Below are 16,360 nucleotides of genomic sequence, written 5' to 3' on the forward strand. Positions count from 1 at the left end.
AAACTCCTCCCCTCAGCTTAGTATCATCCTCCTAATACTCCTCCCTTCCACAAGCATCCTCCCCCTAAGACAACTCCCCTTTCCTCAGCATCCTCCCACCTCTCTGATTCCTTTTCCCACCTCAGAAGGCCTGTTCTTTCTCTCTGGCTTCCCTCACTTCACCGTCCTCCTCATCCTCTCATACCCTTGCCCCCGCCTTTTTTGGGGGAGTATGGAGTTTCACTCTTGTTGCCCAGGCTGGAGTGAAGTGGCACAATCTTGGCTTACAGCAACCTCAACCCGCCAGGTTCAAGCGATTCTCCTGCCTCAGCCTCCCACGTGTGGGGGGGACCGGATAAGAGCCAAGGCAGGAGTCCGAAGCCTCAGCCTATTCCCATAGAAGTAATGAAGAAGAAAATAACTAGAGATATAACCATAGTAGTTATTCATAGGTGATCTTAGTTATTCATATGTGATCTTAGTTATTCATAGGTGATCTTAGTTATTTTACTAATGACTCTCAGGTCGCAAAGTGTGAACCTGGGGTGACATTGTGAAAGGAATGACCCTAAGGCAAGATGCTTTAAGCCGTCTGTCACACCCGTGTAAGGGCTGCTGGAGGGTCCCTTGGCTATTCGGCAGCACCAGCGCTGGGAAAGCGCCCGCTGCTGCGGAAAGAGATGTTAGAGATGTCTCCTTCCCCCGGGGAGTTAGGAGAAAACGCCACTCCTCCAAGCTCTTGCGGTAGGCCTGGCGGCTGTCAGGTAGGCCCGCAGACATCCAGGGGCGTAACTGTCTCTATGTGATGCTGTGCTTCAGCAGTCACGTTCCATGTCCACTCTCATGTTCCGTTTCTGCACCTGGTTCCTTTTTTCTTAGAAGAGATAATCGGCAAAAGTAATATAAATGTTTATGCCTTTGTTCTTTCTTGACAACTATGGAAAAGTGCTGACGCATTATGCTCCTTACCCCATCTCGGCTACTAGAAAGTCTTGGGCCCCCACCTGTATGACACATGATGTGCTTGACCCTATCACTGACCACCAAGGCCACGCCCTACCTACCCTGCCCCCAGCTTTATACTCAATAAAGTCAGAGTGTGCGGACACTTGGGGCCACTGCTGGACTCCACGCTTTGGTTGGCAGTGGACCCCTGGGCCCAAACTCTCTTTTCTCTATCTCTGGGTCTTGTGTCTTTTATTTCTACAGTTTCTCCTCTCCACATCAGCAGAGAGGGGCTCAAAGGATCCTATAGGGCTGGACTCTACACCAAGTAGCTGGGATTACAGGCACCCACCACCATGCCTGGCTAATTTTTGTATTTTTAGTAGAGTCAGGGTTTTGCCATGTTGGCCAGGCTGGTCTCGAACTCCTGAACTCAGGTGATCCACCTGCCTCAGCCTCCCAAAGTGCTGGGATTACAGGCGTGAACCACCACGCCCAGCCACCCTTGCCCTTCTTAAACTCCCCCCTTCTTTGAGAGTCCTTCCTCCTCTAAGGCCCCTTCCCCTGCCCCAGCCTCTGGGTCCCGTTACTTGGAATGGGGTCAAGGGCCTGGGTGAAATGGGGAAGCCAGGCACCCCTGTAAAGAGAAAAGCTGTCATGGGGGCTGAAGTGGTGTCTGGGCCTTGTCCTCATTCGCTGTCCCTGGGCTGGGCAGGTTGGGACGGATTCGGGGCCAGGACCTGGTTAAGCTGTCGGATTAGACATGGAGGCTCTTAATCCCCTCACTGACCTTTATGAGTGGCCGAGGCCCTGCGCTCCTCAGTGGAAAACCAGGCTGGGCTTCCCTGCTCCCACCCTCCTTCCAAACAAAACCCCCTCCGTGCCCCTTCACTTCCAACTTAACATCCTTTCCCAACCCTGCATTTCCATGGCCCTCCACCCCCGTCCCTTCCTACCCTAGACACCTGAGCTGAAAGGAAAGCCAGCCAATTAATCCCATCCGGTTATTACATGGGGATTCTGAAGGATAAAGGGAGATGGAGAAGCCGGAGGGGGCACCTGGGTTGATGCAGCACTTGTGAAGGCTGAATGCCAGTGACGGTGGCTGCCCTCGGTCCAGAATACAGGCTGGGAACACGTCCTCCTCCCTGTCACTGGCTGCCTCTGCAGCTGGCTCCCAGCCTGTAGGGTACTTAGGTAGATGGCAGCATGGGCAGGGGGCCAGGTCCCAGGACCCATGCTCGAGAAACACATTCGCAGACACACCCACTGGGGCTCCTAATTCTTTAATCTGGGGGACAGGTCTCCCCCTAAAACACTCACTCCCTCATAGTGGGAAGAACCTTGGTGTCCAGAGCACCTCTTCCTTCCCAGGTCCGCAAACTGGGCCAGGGAAGGGACTCTGGCTGTGAGTCACAGCCCATGCCTACCCTTGCCCTGTGATTCAGACACCTGAGTTCAGAGCCAGCCTCCCCGAGTGTCTTCCATCCCAACCTCCCCCGGCCGTATGATCGAGCACTGGGGAGAGCAGGGAAATCCCCAGGACTCAAATCCCCATCCCACCCTTGGTGAGGTGAGGACTCGTCCTGCTGGAAGGGCCCCTGAAGGACTTTACAGATGGGGAAACTGACATGAAGCAGAGTCCGACGGGACACAGTAGTTGGGGCAGCATTGGGATTTATAGCAAAGCTTCTTGGGCCCTTGAAAAGGACCTCATTCCAATTAGCTAGTGCTCCATTTTTAAGCCTGTTGTAGGGACCAGGGGAAAAAATAGATATCTGTATTTATATTATATATATATATAATACACATATATGTATAACATCTTTAAGAAGTAGACACATGGCCGGGCACATGCCTGTAATCCCAGCACTTTGGGAGGCTGAGGCGGGTGGATCATCTGAGGTCGGGAGTTCAAGACCAACCTGGCCAACATGGCAAAACCCCGTCTCTACTAAAAATACAAAAATTAGCTGGGCATAGTGGCTCACATCTGTAATCCCAGCCACTTGGGAGGCTGAGGCAGGAGAATCGCTTGAAGCTGGGAGGCAGAGGTTGCAGTGAGCTGAGGTCGCACCTCTGCACTCCAGCCTGGGTGACAGAGTGAGGCTCTGTCTCAAGAAAAGAAAAAAAAAAATAGACACATATCACTAGGTGCAGGGTTCCAGAGCATTCTAGACTCACCAGCCCTGGGCCTCCCCTTTCCTTTATCCACTGATCAGCCCTGTGCCCTCCAGGGTCTGGCCTGAACCCTCACCTCCTAGGTCAGCCCAGAAATGCTGCTTCTCAAGTCCTGAGTCCACTTCCTAGCACTGCCAAGCACTCCACCTGGAGGTGACAAGAACTTCCAGGCTTTGGTCATGGACAACCCTGGATCCCCGGAGCCTTACTTCCTTTTGGCATTACAGAACCACAAGACGTCATCTAGAATCATCGAGATTCTCAACTCCATTGGGCAAACTGGAACCAGGAAAGTCTCAGACATCCAGAATGGCCCCTGCCTCCGCGACTCTGTGATCAGTCTAGACCCACAGAATCCTGATTCCCTTTAGACATTCTAGAATGGCACTTAAAAAAAAAAAAGCCACCCTGTGGATCCTTTAGAAACATTGCTTACTCTCTTGGCTGGATGCTCTACAGCCCAAAGACGAAGTCACCTTATGTCAAGAACTCCTAATCTGTCACTTTAGCCTTTCTGAACCCACAGACTCACCCATGTTTTGTGCATTCTAGAAACATGACTCTTGTTTCTGGAGCAGTTCAACTCTCCAGGTCCAACCTGTCCTAGAATCACCAGTGCCTGCTTCTGTGGTCAAGCTAGACTCACAGAATCTCAACCAATGGGCTTTCTGGAACCACAGGTCTTTGCTTCACTTGCAGTCACCATTTTTTTTTTTTTTTTTTGTCTTTGGTCAACCAAGATGATCTTGAATGCCTTGGGCATTCCATAACCTTCCCTCCTAGGTGGTCTACAACCAGTGTTTTGCTGCTCAGTTGGCTGAGTTGAGAAGCAACACTCCCTTGAATCTTAGGTGAATCCAGACCTACAAACCCTTGATCTGTGATGCTGTCCAAGAACTACCAACTTGCTCCCCCAGAGGTGGTCTATACCACTGGTTTCTCACCCTGGTAGCAATCCATTTCCACCCATACAGAGGAATCTAGAACCACCAGTCTTTTCCTCTTGGGTGATCCAGAATTCTGGTGAGACTCAGGAATTGGGCTCATAAAGGGGTCTCAGGAGGGAGCACAGAAGCAGAGGAATTAAGGTCCAGTATGTCCATGGTGGGTCACCAGGCACAGCAGAACCTTACCACCTAGTCATTTACCCAGCAGGCCTGTTGGTCTTCGAGAACACGTGCCCCCATCCCAGGAGAGAACCCTATCTCTCCATCTTGCTACCTCAGGGAAGGGGGCACACATGGGGAAGGGGACAACAGTTTGCATCACGGAGGCAGGGTCAGCGCCAGGGTTGGTGTGAGAACTCGGGGGCTGGCAGCCCCATCTTCTGTCTCCTCCCCATTCCCTTCCTCGGCCTCATCATCCTCATCTTCCTCCTGGCAGCAGCTCAGAGCAAGTTCATTCTCATAACAAAATGCAGTCAGAGAGCCAGGGAAGCTAGACTTGAGGCTGTGGGAAGCCTGCTCTGCCCGTTCATCCAGCTCCTTAGCACTGCAGACCGGCGTCCCTGGGACCTCGTAAGTGCGATGGAAGTGGCGATAGTCGACCTCATACTGGGAGCCACGCTGGAAGAGAACTGGCTCAAAACGATGGCCCCAGAGCAGTTCACCAGGGAGGTAGGATGAGCGACACTGTGTGGTCATGGCTGTGGCCTCAACCATCCCCTCGAGGATGACCACCAGCTCAAAGTCAGCCCTGGCCAGCTCAGCGCGTCCTAGCTCATACAGAGGACTGGACGAGTCGATCTCATGGACGATGGTGATGGGGGACACGAGGAAGATACGATCGGTGCCTCCATCAAAGCCCACATCCACATCCTGGTGGTCCAGCGGGATGTACTCACCCTCTGGGGTCACACGAGGCTGCAGCAGGAGGCAAAGAGCCAAAGAAAAGAGAGCAAGGAGCAGAGACAGGCAGAGATGGAGAGAGAGAGAAGAGATACAGAGAAAGAAGGCAAAGACCACAGGAATGAAGGAAAGGATGAGAACACGAATCCAGAGATGGGGCCGGCAACCCAGAGAGAGAGGAAGTCAGAGACACAGGGGAGGGCACAGAAACCCAGCGAGAGGGAGCCAGAGACCCAGGAGGGGAGGATGGAGGTCCAGAGAAAGCATGGGATGGGACAGACCCAGAGATAAAGGGAGAGGAAAGAGACTCAGGGTTTGGGAATAGAAAATGGGAAGATGGGCGTGGCAGGGGAAGAGAAGGAGGAGAGAGGGACAGAGTGATATTGGCATAGACACAGAAATCAGCAAGACAGAGATGAAATCAAAGAGACGATGGAAAATAAGGATGACATCCAGCAGAAAATTGGAGGAGAGGGAGAGAAAAATGGCTTTTAGTACGTGGCCAGAGAAAGATAAACCAGATGACAAGAACAGGGAGTTAGGATGACCGGGGTCCAATGCTCTGCAGCCACCGCTGCCTCGGGCTTATCCCTGGGCCCTCCGCTGAGCTATCCCAGCTGCCAGCCCAACTGCAAGCCCCTCCCTGGCATTGTGCGTGTGGGCACGCTTTGTGGGGGTCTGGGTATGTTGCCCCTGCCTATGAGCTGGGTCCACAGCCACCTCCCAGGCCATGTCACTGCCCCACAGACTTCTGCAAGAGCCAGTGTCCCTCCTAGTCATGAATCCTAGCATCTCAAAGTGTCAGGTAGGAGACAGAAGTGGGAGGTGGGCACCTATCCTCCTCTTGTAAGTCTCTCCAGGAGCCCCAAGTAGAGGAATCCTAGAGGCAGCTGAGAGTTGCAGCTCCCACCACCCCCAATCCTCTCCAAGTCAAGGTTCAGCCCAGAGTTCTAAAGTCACTTTATGGCCAGGTGCAGTGGGTGACGCCTGTAATCCCAGCACTTTGGGAGGCCAAGGCGGTGGATCACCTGAGGTCAGGAGTTCAAGATCAGCCTGGCCAATGTGGTGAAACCCCGTCTCTCCTAAAAACACAAAAATTAGCCAGGCCTGGTGGCAGGCATCTGCAATCCCAGCTATTCTGGAGGCTGAGGCAGGAGAATCGCTTGAAACCAGGAGGCGGAGATAACGCCACTGTACTCCAGCCTGGGTAACAGAGCAAAACTCCATCTCATAACAAAATAGTCACTTTACTTGGGCAAGGGCAGCTGCTGGCCCAGAGTTTCTTGGGAACGGAGATGTTTGAGCAATCTGACCACAATTCTAGGAACACTAAGGCCCCTTCCTCAGGGCGCAGGAGGGAGCCACCACCCTATGGGCCAGTGGGAGGTGCAGTTTCAGAGGGCAGGAGGCTGGTGGGACACAATGGGCCACTGAGGCGGATTCTCCCACAGATGCTGCAGGACCCCATGCCTAGAAGCCTGGAGAACTGTGCTCCACAGTGATGAGCTGCACGCATCCTGGGGCCTGCCTCTCCCAGGGGCCTCAAGTCATGGGCTCCCATCTGTGCCACAGTGTCTGGTGGGAAGTGCACACCTGAGCAATAGAACGGTCACTCATCTCCCCTCCGCCCCCCGCCCCCCCGCAAAACTGCATCTCAGACCACCCCATCTTTGGGCAGGTCCCTTGACTCAGATCCCTCTGGGAATTACAGACCAGAGCCTCCATAGGCCAGGCGTGGCCCTCTCGGGTCTAGACTCCCCACAATCCCACAGGTGGCCCATCCTCAAGCCACAGGAAGCTCTGTATGCCGCAAGTCCAGGCCTCCAGGAAGAGCTGGTCACAGACCTCTCTCTTGAGTTTACCTCCCCAGCCGCTCAGCAACCCCTCCGCAGTTCACAGGCCCCTGCCCCAGAGGCTGCTGGGAGTTGTAGTTCACGCCCCCTCCAGGACCACACACCCCTCGCCCCCGGGCTTACATCTCCCACAATCCGCGAGGGCTCGCGGAGGGCCACGCCCCGCCTCCCCTCCGCACCTGCAGCAGCTGGGCCCGCACGTGGGCCTCCACCAGGTGGCTGCGGCGCAGGTTGCCGACGCGCCACATGAGGCAGAGGCGGTGGTCGCGCAGCGCCACGACGGCGTTCTCGCTGAAGACCAGCGTCTCGTTGCGCTTCTTGGGTTTGGCCATCTTGGCCATGACGGCGCCCACGACGAAGGCGTCGAGCACGCAGCCGGCGATGCACTGCAGCACCACGGCGGCCACGGCGGCCGGGCACTCCTCGGTGACGCTGCGCACGCCGTAGCCGATGGACGTCTGCGTCTCCAGCGCGAAGAGGAAGGCGGCCAGGAAGCTGGCCACGTGCGAGAAGCAGGGCGCCGGCGGTGGCGGGGCGGCCAGGTCGCCGTGCAGCGAGGCGATGAGCCAGAAGGTCAGGCCGAAGAGCAGCCAGGAGGCGAGGAAGGAGCAGGAGAAGAGCAGGCACATCCAGCGCCAGCGCACGTCCACGCACGTAGTGAACAGATCGCTCAGGTAGCGCGCGCCCTGGCCGCCCAGGTTCACGAAGCGCACGTTGCAGTGCCCGTCCTTCTTGACGAAGCGACCGCGGCGCCGGCCCACCGGTGACTGCACCGGCGCCGGCGCCCACCCGTTGCGGCACAGCCCCGGTCCGGCCTCCTCTTCATCGCCAGCCCGGCTGTCTCCCGAATCCAGGACGCCGCTGAGGCGGCGTAGGGCCCTGGCCAGGCCCATTGGGCGGAGGGACCCCCTCCACTTGGCCTACTGGGGGGCGGGCGCCCCCAACCTGCTGGAACAAGAAACCGGCAAAAACGTGAGGTGCTCCAGGAATGGGTGAGCTCATTGGCCAGGCATGCTCTCCCATGGGGCTTAGTGTCCTCATCTGTCAAATGGGTGGAACTATACTATTTTTTTTTTGGAAATGGAGTCTCGCTCTGTCATCCAGGCTGGAGTGCAGTGGCTCTCACTGCAACCTCCACCTCCCGGGTTCAAGCGATTCTCCTGCCTCAGCCTCCCAAGTAGCTGGGATTACAGGCGCCTGCCACCACACCCAGCTAATTTTTTGTATTTTTAGTAGAGACGGGTTTCACAGTGTTAGCCAGGATGGTCTCAATCTCCTGACCTCGTGATCTGCCCGCCTCAGCCTTCCAAAGTGCTGGGATTGCAGGTGTGAGCCACCACAGCCAGTTTCTACCTTCTTTTTAAAAATGTTTTATTAATTTAATTTTTGTTTTATAGAGACAGGGACCTCGCTATATTTCCCAGGCTGGTCTCGAACTCCTGGCCTTAAACGATCTTCTCTCCTCAGCCTCCAGAAGTGCTGGGATTACAGGCATGAGCCATCTCACTTGGCCCATACTCACCTTCCAAGTTGGAAGATGCAGGATAAACAGCAATAATACTATTAGTAGATACTTGTATAACAATGGGAAATACTATAACAATATTATAGCAGGTGCCACAGTAATTACAGCACGCATTTATACAGTGCTAAATTTACTGAATTTATCATTTGTGTCATATCAATTATGCTGTTTATACAGTCTGGAGGTTTTTTTTTTTTTTTTTTGAGATGGAATCTAGCTCTGTTGCCCAGGCTGGGATACAATGGCACAATCTTGGCTCACTGTAACCTCTGCCTCCCGGGTTCAAGCTATTCTCCTGTCTCAGCCTCCTGTGAAGCTGGGATTACAGGCATGCCCCACCATGCCTGGCTAATTGTTGCATTTTTAGTAGAGATGGGGTTTCATCATGTTGGCCAGGCTGGTCTCAAACTCCTGACCTCTGGTGATCCACCGCCTCAGCCTCCCAAAGTGCTGGGATTACAGGCGTCAGCCACCTCGTTCGTCCAGTTTGGAGGCTGTTGTAAGCACTTTACATGATTTTACATATTAGAGCCTCAGAGCAGGCCTATGAGGCAGACATCATTATCCCCATTTTATAGATGAGGAAACTGAAGCACAGAAAGTTTAAGTAACTTCCCCAAGACCACAGCTAAGTAAACTGGGATTTGAGTGCTAGTCCAGCTCCAGAGGCCATGCTCATAACTGTAAGGTGTAGCTGCTTCTCTGCTCGGAGAGATGCCTCAGGGCTCTGAGGTCAGCTGTGGTTCAAGAACAGGCTCACAAAGTAACAAAAGGAAAAACTTACATCAACTGAATTGAATCAGTGTAGGGGGAACCCCACAAGTGCCCTGGCAAGGGTCTGAAGCCTCAGCCTGCTCTCATATAAATATTGATTTAGAAAAGAATTAGAAATGTAGGCACATAGTTATTCCTTTATATAATCACATGTAATCTTATAGTTATTTATAATCATAAAGATATATACTCAATATAACCTTTAATTTTACTAATGACTATTGGGTAATGAAGCATGGAACTGAGGTGACATCGTGAACAAAGTGACCCTAAGGCAAGGTGCTCTAAGCCCTCTGTCACGCCCACATAAGGGCTGCTGGAGGGCGCCTCGGCTGTGCGGCAGCCCCAGCGCTGGGAAAGCGCCCGCTGTTTCGCCAGCTATGGAAGGAGATGTTCAAAATGGCTGAGATGTCTCCTTCCTGGGGAAGTTAGGAGGAAACTCCACTCCCCCAAGCTCTTGTGGCAAGGCCTGATGGCTGTCAGGGAGACCCGCAGACATCGGGGGCTTAACTGTCTCTATGTGATGCTGTGCTTCGGCGGTCACGTTCCATGTCTGCTCTCACGCTCTGCTTCTGCACCTGGTTTCTCTTTTCCTTAAAAGCTAAGAATTAACAACGGTAACATAATCTTAGTGTCCTTGATATTTGTGACAAATATGGGAAGAGCGCTGAAACATTAGCTTTTATCCTCGCCTCAGCCACTTGAAAGTCCTGGGCCCCCTATCTTCAAGACACGTGATTTACCTGACCTACCACTGACCACCATTACCTCACCCTACCTTCCCTGCCCCCTGCTTTGTACTCAGTAATAAGAGCGTCCGGGCACTCAGGGCCACTGCAGGTCTCCGCGCTTTGGCTGGCAGTGGACCCCCGAGCCCACATTCTTTTCTCTATCTCTGTGTCTGCGTCTTTCATGTCTGCAGTCTCTTGTCTCCGCACCAACAGGGAGGGGCTCACAGAACCCTATAGGGCTGGACCCTATTAATCAGAACTAAAAAACTTTTTTTTTTTTTTGAGACGGACTCTCAGTCTGTCACCCAGAATGGAGTGCAGTGGCACACTCTTGGCTCACTGCGACCTCTGTCTCCTGGGTTCAAGGGGTTCTCCTGCCTCAGCCTCCTGAGTAGCTGGGATTACAGGCATGCACCACTACACCTGGATAATTTCTGTATTTTTAGTAGAGATGGGTTTTGCCATGTTGGCCAGGCTGGTCTTGAACTCCTGACCTCAGGTGATCCTCCCGCCTTGGCCTCCTAAAGTATTGGGATTACAGGCATGAGCCACTGCACCCGGCCAGAACTAAAAAACCTGTGTGCTCCCAAAGACACTATCAAGAAAGTGAAGAAAGGCCAGGTGAGGTGGTGCACACCTGTCTAGCGCTTTGGGAGGCTGAGGCAGAAGGATCACTTGAGCCCAGGAGTTCATGACCAGCCTGGGCAACATAGCAAGGGTCTTCAAAACATAAAAAATTAGCCAGGTGTAGTGATGCAAACCTGTAGTCCTAGCTACTTGGAAGGCTGAGGTGGGAGGATCACTTAAGCCCAGTAGTTTGAATTAAGACTGCGCCAGTGCACTCCAGCCTGGGTGAAAGAGCAAAACCTTGTCTCACAAAATTTTTTTACAAAAGGGCAAAGACGACCCACCAGTGGGAGAGGATACTGCAGTTGCAAATCATGTACTTGATGAGGAACTTGTATCTAGACTATATAAAGAGCCCTTGCAACTCAACAATGAAAAGATAAATAATGCTTTTTTTTTTTTTTTTTTTTTGAGATGGAGTCTCGCTCTGTCACCCAGGCTGGAGAGCAGTGGTGCAATCTCGGCTCACTGCAACCTCTGCCTCCTGGGTTCAAGAGATTCTGCTGCCTTAGCCTCCAGAGTAGCTGGAATTTTAGACTCGCACCACCATGCCCAGCTAATTTTTGTATTTTTAGTAGAGATAGGGTTTCACCATGTTAGCCAGGCTGGTCTTGAACTCCTGGCCTCAAGTGATCTAACCACCTAAACTCCCAAAGTGCTGGGATTACAGGTGTGAGCCACTGTGCCTAGCCCAAATAACCCAATTTAAAAGTGGGCAAAGGGGACCAGGCACAGCAGCTCATGCCTATAATCCTAACACTTTGGGAGGCCAAGGCAGCTGGAACACTTGAGCTCAGGAGTTCGAGACCAGCCTGGCCAACATGGTGAAATCCTGTCTCTACTAAAAATCCAAAAATCAGCTGGGCCTACTGGTGCATGTCAATGGTTCCAGCTACTCCGGAGGCCAAGGCACAAAAAAACCAGCAAAAAAAGTGGTCAAAGGATCTGTACAAACATTTCTCCTAAGAAGGTATACAAATGGCTAATAAACATATGAAAAGATGCTCCACATCATTAGCCATCAGAGAAATGCAAGTCAAAACCACAAGGGAATACCACTTTGCACCCACTTAGAATGGCTATAATAGGCCGGGTGCGGTGGTTCACGCCTGTAATCCCAGCACTTTGGGAGGCTGAGGTGGGCAGATTCCTAGGTTAGGAGTTCGAGACCAGTCTGGCCAACATGGTGAAACCCCATCTCTACTAAAAATACACAAAATTAGCTGGGCATGGTGGCACGTGCCTGTAATCCCAGCTACTCAGGAGGCTGAGGCAGGAGAATCGCTTGAACCCGGGAGGCGGAGGTTGCAGTTAGCTGAGATCGCGCCACTGCACTCCAGCCTGGGCAACAGAGCAAGACTCTGTCTCGAGAAACAAACAAAGGCTATAATAATAATAATAATAATAATAACAAAAAGTGTTGGCGAGAAGGTGGAAAAATTGACACCCTCTTAACGCTGCTGGGGGGAATGGAAAATTCCAGCTGCTGTAGGAATCGGTCTGGCAGTTACTTAAACGGTTAAACACAGAATTACCACATCACCCAGCAATTGCATTCCTATTTATGTACCCAAGAGAAATGAAAACAGATGCAAAAACTTGTACACAAATGTTCACAGCAGCATTACTCATAACAGCCCAAAGGTGGAAACCCAAGCATCAGCCAACCGATGAATACATAAAATGTGATATATTCATCCAAAGAATGGACTTGACAATAAAGAGAAATGAAGTACTGATAGATGCAACAACATGAATAAACCCTGAAAACATCATGCTGGCCGGGTGCAGTGGCTCACGCCTGTAACCCCAGCACTTTGGGAGGCCCAGGTCGGCAGACCACCTGAGGTCAGGAGTTCGAGACTAGCCTGGTCAACGTGGTGAAACCCTGTCTCTACTAAAAATATGAAAATTAGCTGGGTGTGGTAACATGCACCTATAATCCCAGCTACTTGGGAGGCTGAGGCAGGAGAATTACTTGAACCCAGGAGGTGGAGGTTGTGGTGAGCTGAGATTGCAACAGTGCACTCCAGCCTGGGCGACAAAGCAAGACTCCATCTAAAAAAAAAAACCAAGAAATTGTGATGGCTGCACAATTGTGTACACACTAAACGCCACTGCATTGTACACTGTAATGAATGCATCACATGTGAATTAGATTCCGATGAAGCTATTATAAAATAAATAAATGAAATGGGCTCATGCCTGGCCCTCTGGTCTTTGGCAAGTCTTTCTGAGTGATCAGCGTCTTTCTAAGTGATCAGGAAGGGCCTTTTATCATGTAGACCCAGAGCCCAATCCTGGCTTAGTTGCTCACCCGCTATGTGCCCTGGGATCTCTGGCTTCCTTTTCAAGAGACTCAATTTGGTCAGCCATTTACTAGGTGTGTGACCGAGGACGGGTCACATCGTTTCCTGAGCCCCAGCTCTCTCATCTGTGAAATGCAGGTGGCCTGGGGGCTGGGATGGTGGCTCACACCTGCAATTCCAGCACTTTGGGAGGCCAAGGTGGGAGGGTTGTTTGAACCGGGGAGTTCGAGACCAGCTTGGGCAACCTAGCGAGAACCTACCTTAAAACAAAAATTATCCAGCCACAGTGACACAACTACTCTGGAGGCTGAGGTGAGAGGATCACTTGAGCCCAGGAGTTCAAGGCTTCAGTGAGCTATGATTGCACCACTGCACTGCAGCCTGGGCAACAGAGCAAGATCCTGTCCCTTTAAAAAAAAAAAAAGAGGCAGGCGCAGTGGCTCATACCTGTAATCCTAGCACTTGGGGAGTCCAACTCGGGAATTCAGGAGGATTGCATGAGACCAGGGGTTTGAGACCAGCCTGTCTCTAAAAAAGAAATAAATAATAAAAATAGGCTGGGCGCGGTGGCTCACACCTGTAATCCCAGCACTTTCAGAGGCCGAGGTGGGCGTATCACGAGGTCAAGAGATCGAGACCATCCTGGCCAACATGGTGAAACCCCGTCTCTACTAAAAATACAAAAATTAGCTGGGCATGGTGGCGCACACCTGTAGTCCCAGCTACTCGGTAGGCTGAGGCAGGAGAATTGTTTGAACCTGGGAGGCGGAGGTTGCTGTAAGCTGTGATCGTGCCACTGCACTCCAGCCTGGCACCTGGCGAAGAAGCAAGACTCTGTCTCAAAATAATAAAATAATAATAATAATAAATAGCTGGGTGTGGTGGCTCACACCTGTAATCCCTGCACTTTGGGAGGCTGAGGCAGGCGGATCATGAGGTCAGGAGTTAGAGACCAGCCAGGCCAAGATGGTGAAACCCCATCTCTACTAAAAATACAAAAATGAGACGGGCATGGTGGCGTGTGCCTGTAATTCCAGCTACTCAGGAAGCTGAGGCAGGAAAATGGCTTGAACCCAGGAGGCAGAGGTTGTTGCAGTGAGCCGAAGTCGTGCCATTGCACTCCAGCCTGGGCAACACAGAAAGACTCCGTCTCAAAAAAAAAATTATAAAGGAAGAAATGGAGGGAATCCCAGCAGCCTGTCAGGCTGGAGGAAAGGAAAGGGCAGGATGTGGACCCGCACACCTCATTGGCTTCAGGGTTAACTAAGGTTAACCAGCACTTGGCCCTGTGGTGAGGAGACTTCCCAGGAACTGGCTGGATTAGGACAAACCATACTGGGGTTACAGAATTTGCATATCAATTCCACCAACATTCACCAAGCGCCTCTGTACCACGTGTCCATGTCCGTTGTGCCAGGACCTGGGGATCCTCATGGGGTTGTTGGCAGGGCCTGGCACACTCCATTTGGGAAGACCATGAGACGATGTCACATTTGGCACCAACTGGGTCTCCCCAAGCCGTGCACCTCCTGCTTGCAGCCACCTGGGCAGCCTTGCCATTCCGGGTTCATTAGGTCCACTTGACAGAGGGAAAGCTGAGGCTGAGTGAGAGGGGACCAAGCCTGGCTGTGCCCAGTGCCCGAAATGTACCCACCCCATCCTCAGCTGTGTCTCAGCCTCGCCAGCCCTGCATGTCAAAGACTGTTCTCCCGAAAAGGGGACGTAGGCTCGGTGCCTGGGGGACAGTCTGGAGGTCAGCATCCAGGACCTAGCGTCTATAAATGCAGCGCTGCCTGGCCTGGGGATCCCCACTCTGCGCTGGTTCCACCTTCAGGAACCCACTCCCCCACAGGCTGGGGGAGGCGAGCAGGCACTGATGCTGACCTGTGCTCCCCTGTCTCCCAGCCTGGGCCTCGCACCCCCACTTGCCCATCTCTCACCAAAGCCCTTTGATGAAGGGACCCGGCTATTCACAGAAAAGCCAACTGAGGCTCAGGTCAGTCCCTTGTTGCAGGCCCCTCAGCTAGCGGGGAGAGGGGTGGTAAAACCCAGCCTCCCACCCAGGCCTCCCTGGAGCCACAGCCTGAGTGCCAAACCACAGTCTTCCTGAACGCACTCTGGCTTCACACACACCCAGTACGTCCGGGGCCTCGAGATGAGCCCCCACTGGACCCCTCAGACCCCATGCTCACCTTGACTGCTCAGGATGCCGGGAGGTGAAGATCATCACCCCCTTTCACAGTCAGGAAACAGGCTCTAGGAACGCCATGAGCTGGCCAGGGCCCCACCCCCAGTGCCAGGGGGAATGCTGGTTGGGTCCTCAGCCTTTCTTTCCTTTCCAGAACTCTGCCCCTGAAATCCTCTGGTCCCACCTCAGCCCTGTGAGGCAGACCTGTGTCTACCTCCCAAAGCCGACGGGGACCTTCACCAGGGGGCTGTCCGCGGCCAACATGGTCCAGCTCCCAGGCTGGCTGCTACTCAGGCTCAGGGCAGCCCCTCCCCGGCAAAATCAGGGCGGGAGGGAAAGCTGACCTGCGAGAGCAGCTTAATGTTTCCATATAAAGGAGACACAGGGCTTAAGGTGCTTCAACTTCGTGTCAAAGTCACTGTCTAATCTGAGGCCAAGAAGCCCCGCCCCAGGCCCCGCCCCCACCCACACAAATCAACATATTCTCACTCTTCCCAAACCAGGGTGTTCCCCTCCACTCCCCACCTACCAGTGGAGGCTGGAAGGCAGGTTGGAAAGCAGAGACTGCAGAAAGACAAGGAGGTGCAGAGACAGGGAGGAAGAGGGGTGTTGAGGGGGTACCCTGAGAAAAATACAAGGACCCAGCAGAACAGGGACCCTGAGAGAGGGGGACAGAGACCCGGGGGGGGGGGGACAGAGACCCAGAGGGAAGGGGACAGAGACCCAGAGAAAGAGGGGGACAGAGACCCAGAGAGAAAGGGACAGAGACCCAGAGAGAGAGGGGGACAGAGACCCAGAGACAGAGGGACAGAGACCCAGAGACAGAGGGACAGAGACCCAGAGAGAGAGAGACAGAGACCCAGAGAGAGAGGGGGACAGAGACCCAGAGAGAGAGGGACAGAGACCCAGAGACAGAGGGACAGAGACCCAGAGACAGAGGGACAGAGACCCAGAGAGAGAGAGGGGGACAGAGACCCAGAGAGAGAGGTACAGAGACCCAGAGAGAGAGGGGGACAGAGACCCAGAGAGAGAGGGACAGAGACCCAGAGAGAGAGAGGGGGACAGAGACCCAGAGAGAGAGGGGGACAGAGACCCAGAGAGAGAGGAGGACAGAGACCCAGAGAGAGAGGGACAGAGACCCAGAGACAGAGGGACAGAGACCCAGAGAGAGAGAGGGGGACAGAGACCCAGAGAGAGAGAGGGGGACAGAGACCCAGAGAGAGGGGGACAGAGACCCAGAGAGAGGTAGACAGGGCAATTGGGGAAAATGAAAAGAGAAAAAAATGTTTCAAGAAATGATGACATGGGGAGGTGAAACTGTGAAGGCAAAGAGAGAGAGAGACAGACAGCAGAGAGACAAAGACAGAGAAGCAGAGGATGGGAACCAATGAAAAAATGGCG

General features: G+C 53.1%; 1 protein-coding gene across 2 annotated transcripts; it reads right to left on the bottom strand.

Moving 5' to 3' along the window:
* Nucleotides 1-2,194: 2,194 nt before the first annotated feature.
* KCNJ14 (potassium inwardly rectifying channel subfamily J member 14) lies at nt 2,195-15,432 on the bottom strand. Of its 2 annotated transcripts, none has more exons than XM_012446666.2 (3): nt 14,964-15,432; nt 6,985-7,750; nt 2,195-4,967 (listed from the first exon to the last, which is right to left on the bottom strand). In XM_012446666.2, exons 2-3 carry the CDS (start codon nt 7,696-7,698, stop codon nt 4,371-4,373), a joined length of 1,311 nt encoding a protein of 436 aa, XP_012302089.1. In that variant the 5' UTR covers nt 7,699-7,750; nt 14,964-15,432; the 3' UTR covers nt 2,195-4,370. The 2 variants fall into 2 exon arrangements, with proteins under 2 accessions (XP_012302089.1, XP_012302088.1); XM_012446665.2 differs by having other exon boundaries at nt 6,985-7,753.
* Between the last annotated feature and the right edge of the window lie 928 nt (nt 15,433-16,360).

Source organism: Aotus nancymaae, unplaced genomic scaffold, assembly GCF_030222135.1.
Source record: "Aotus nancymaae isolate 86718 unplaced genomic scaffold, 86718_ANA_hifiasm-v0.15.2.pri h1tg000028l, whole genome shotgun sequence".
NCBI classification, from domain to species: Eukaryota; Metazoa; Chordata; class Mammalia; order Primates; family Aotidae; genus Aotus; species Aotus nancymaae.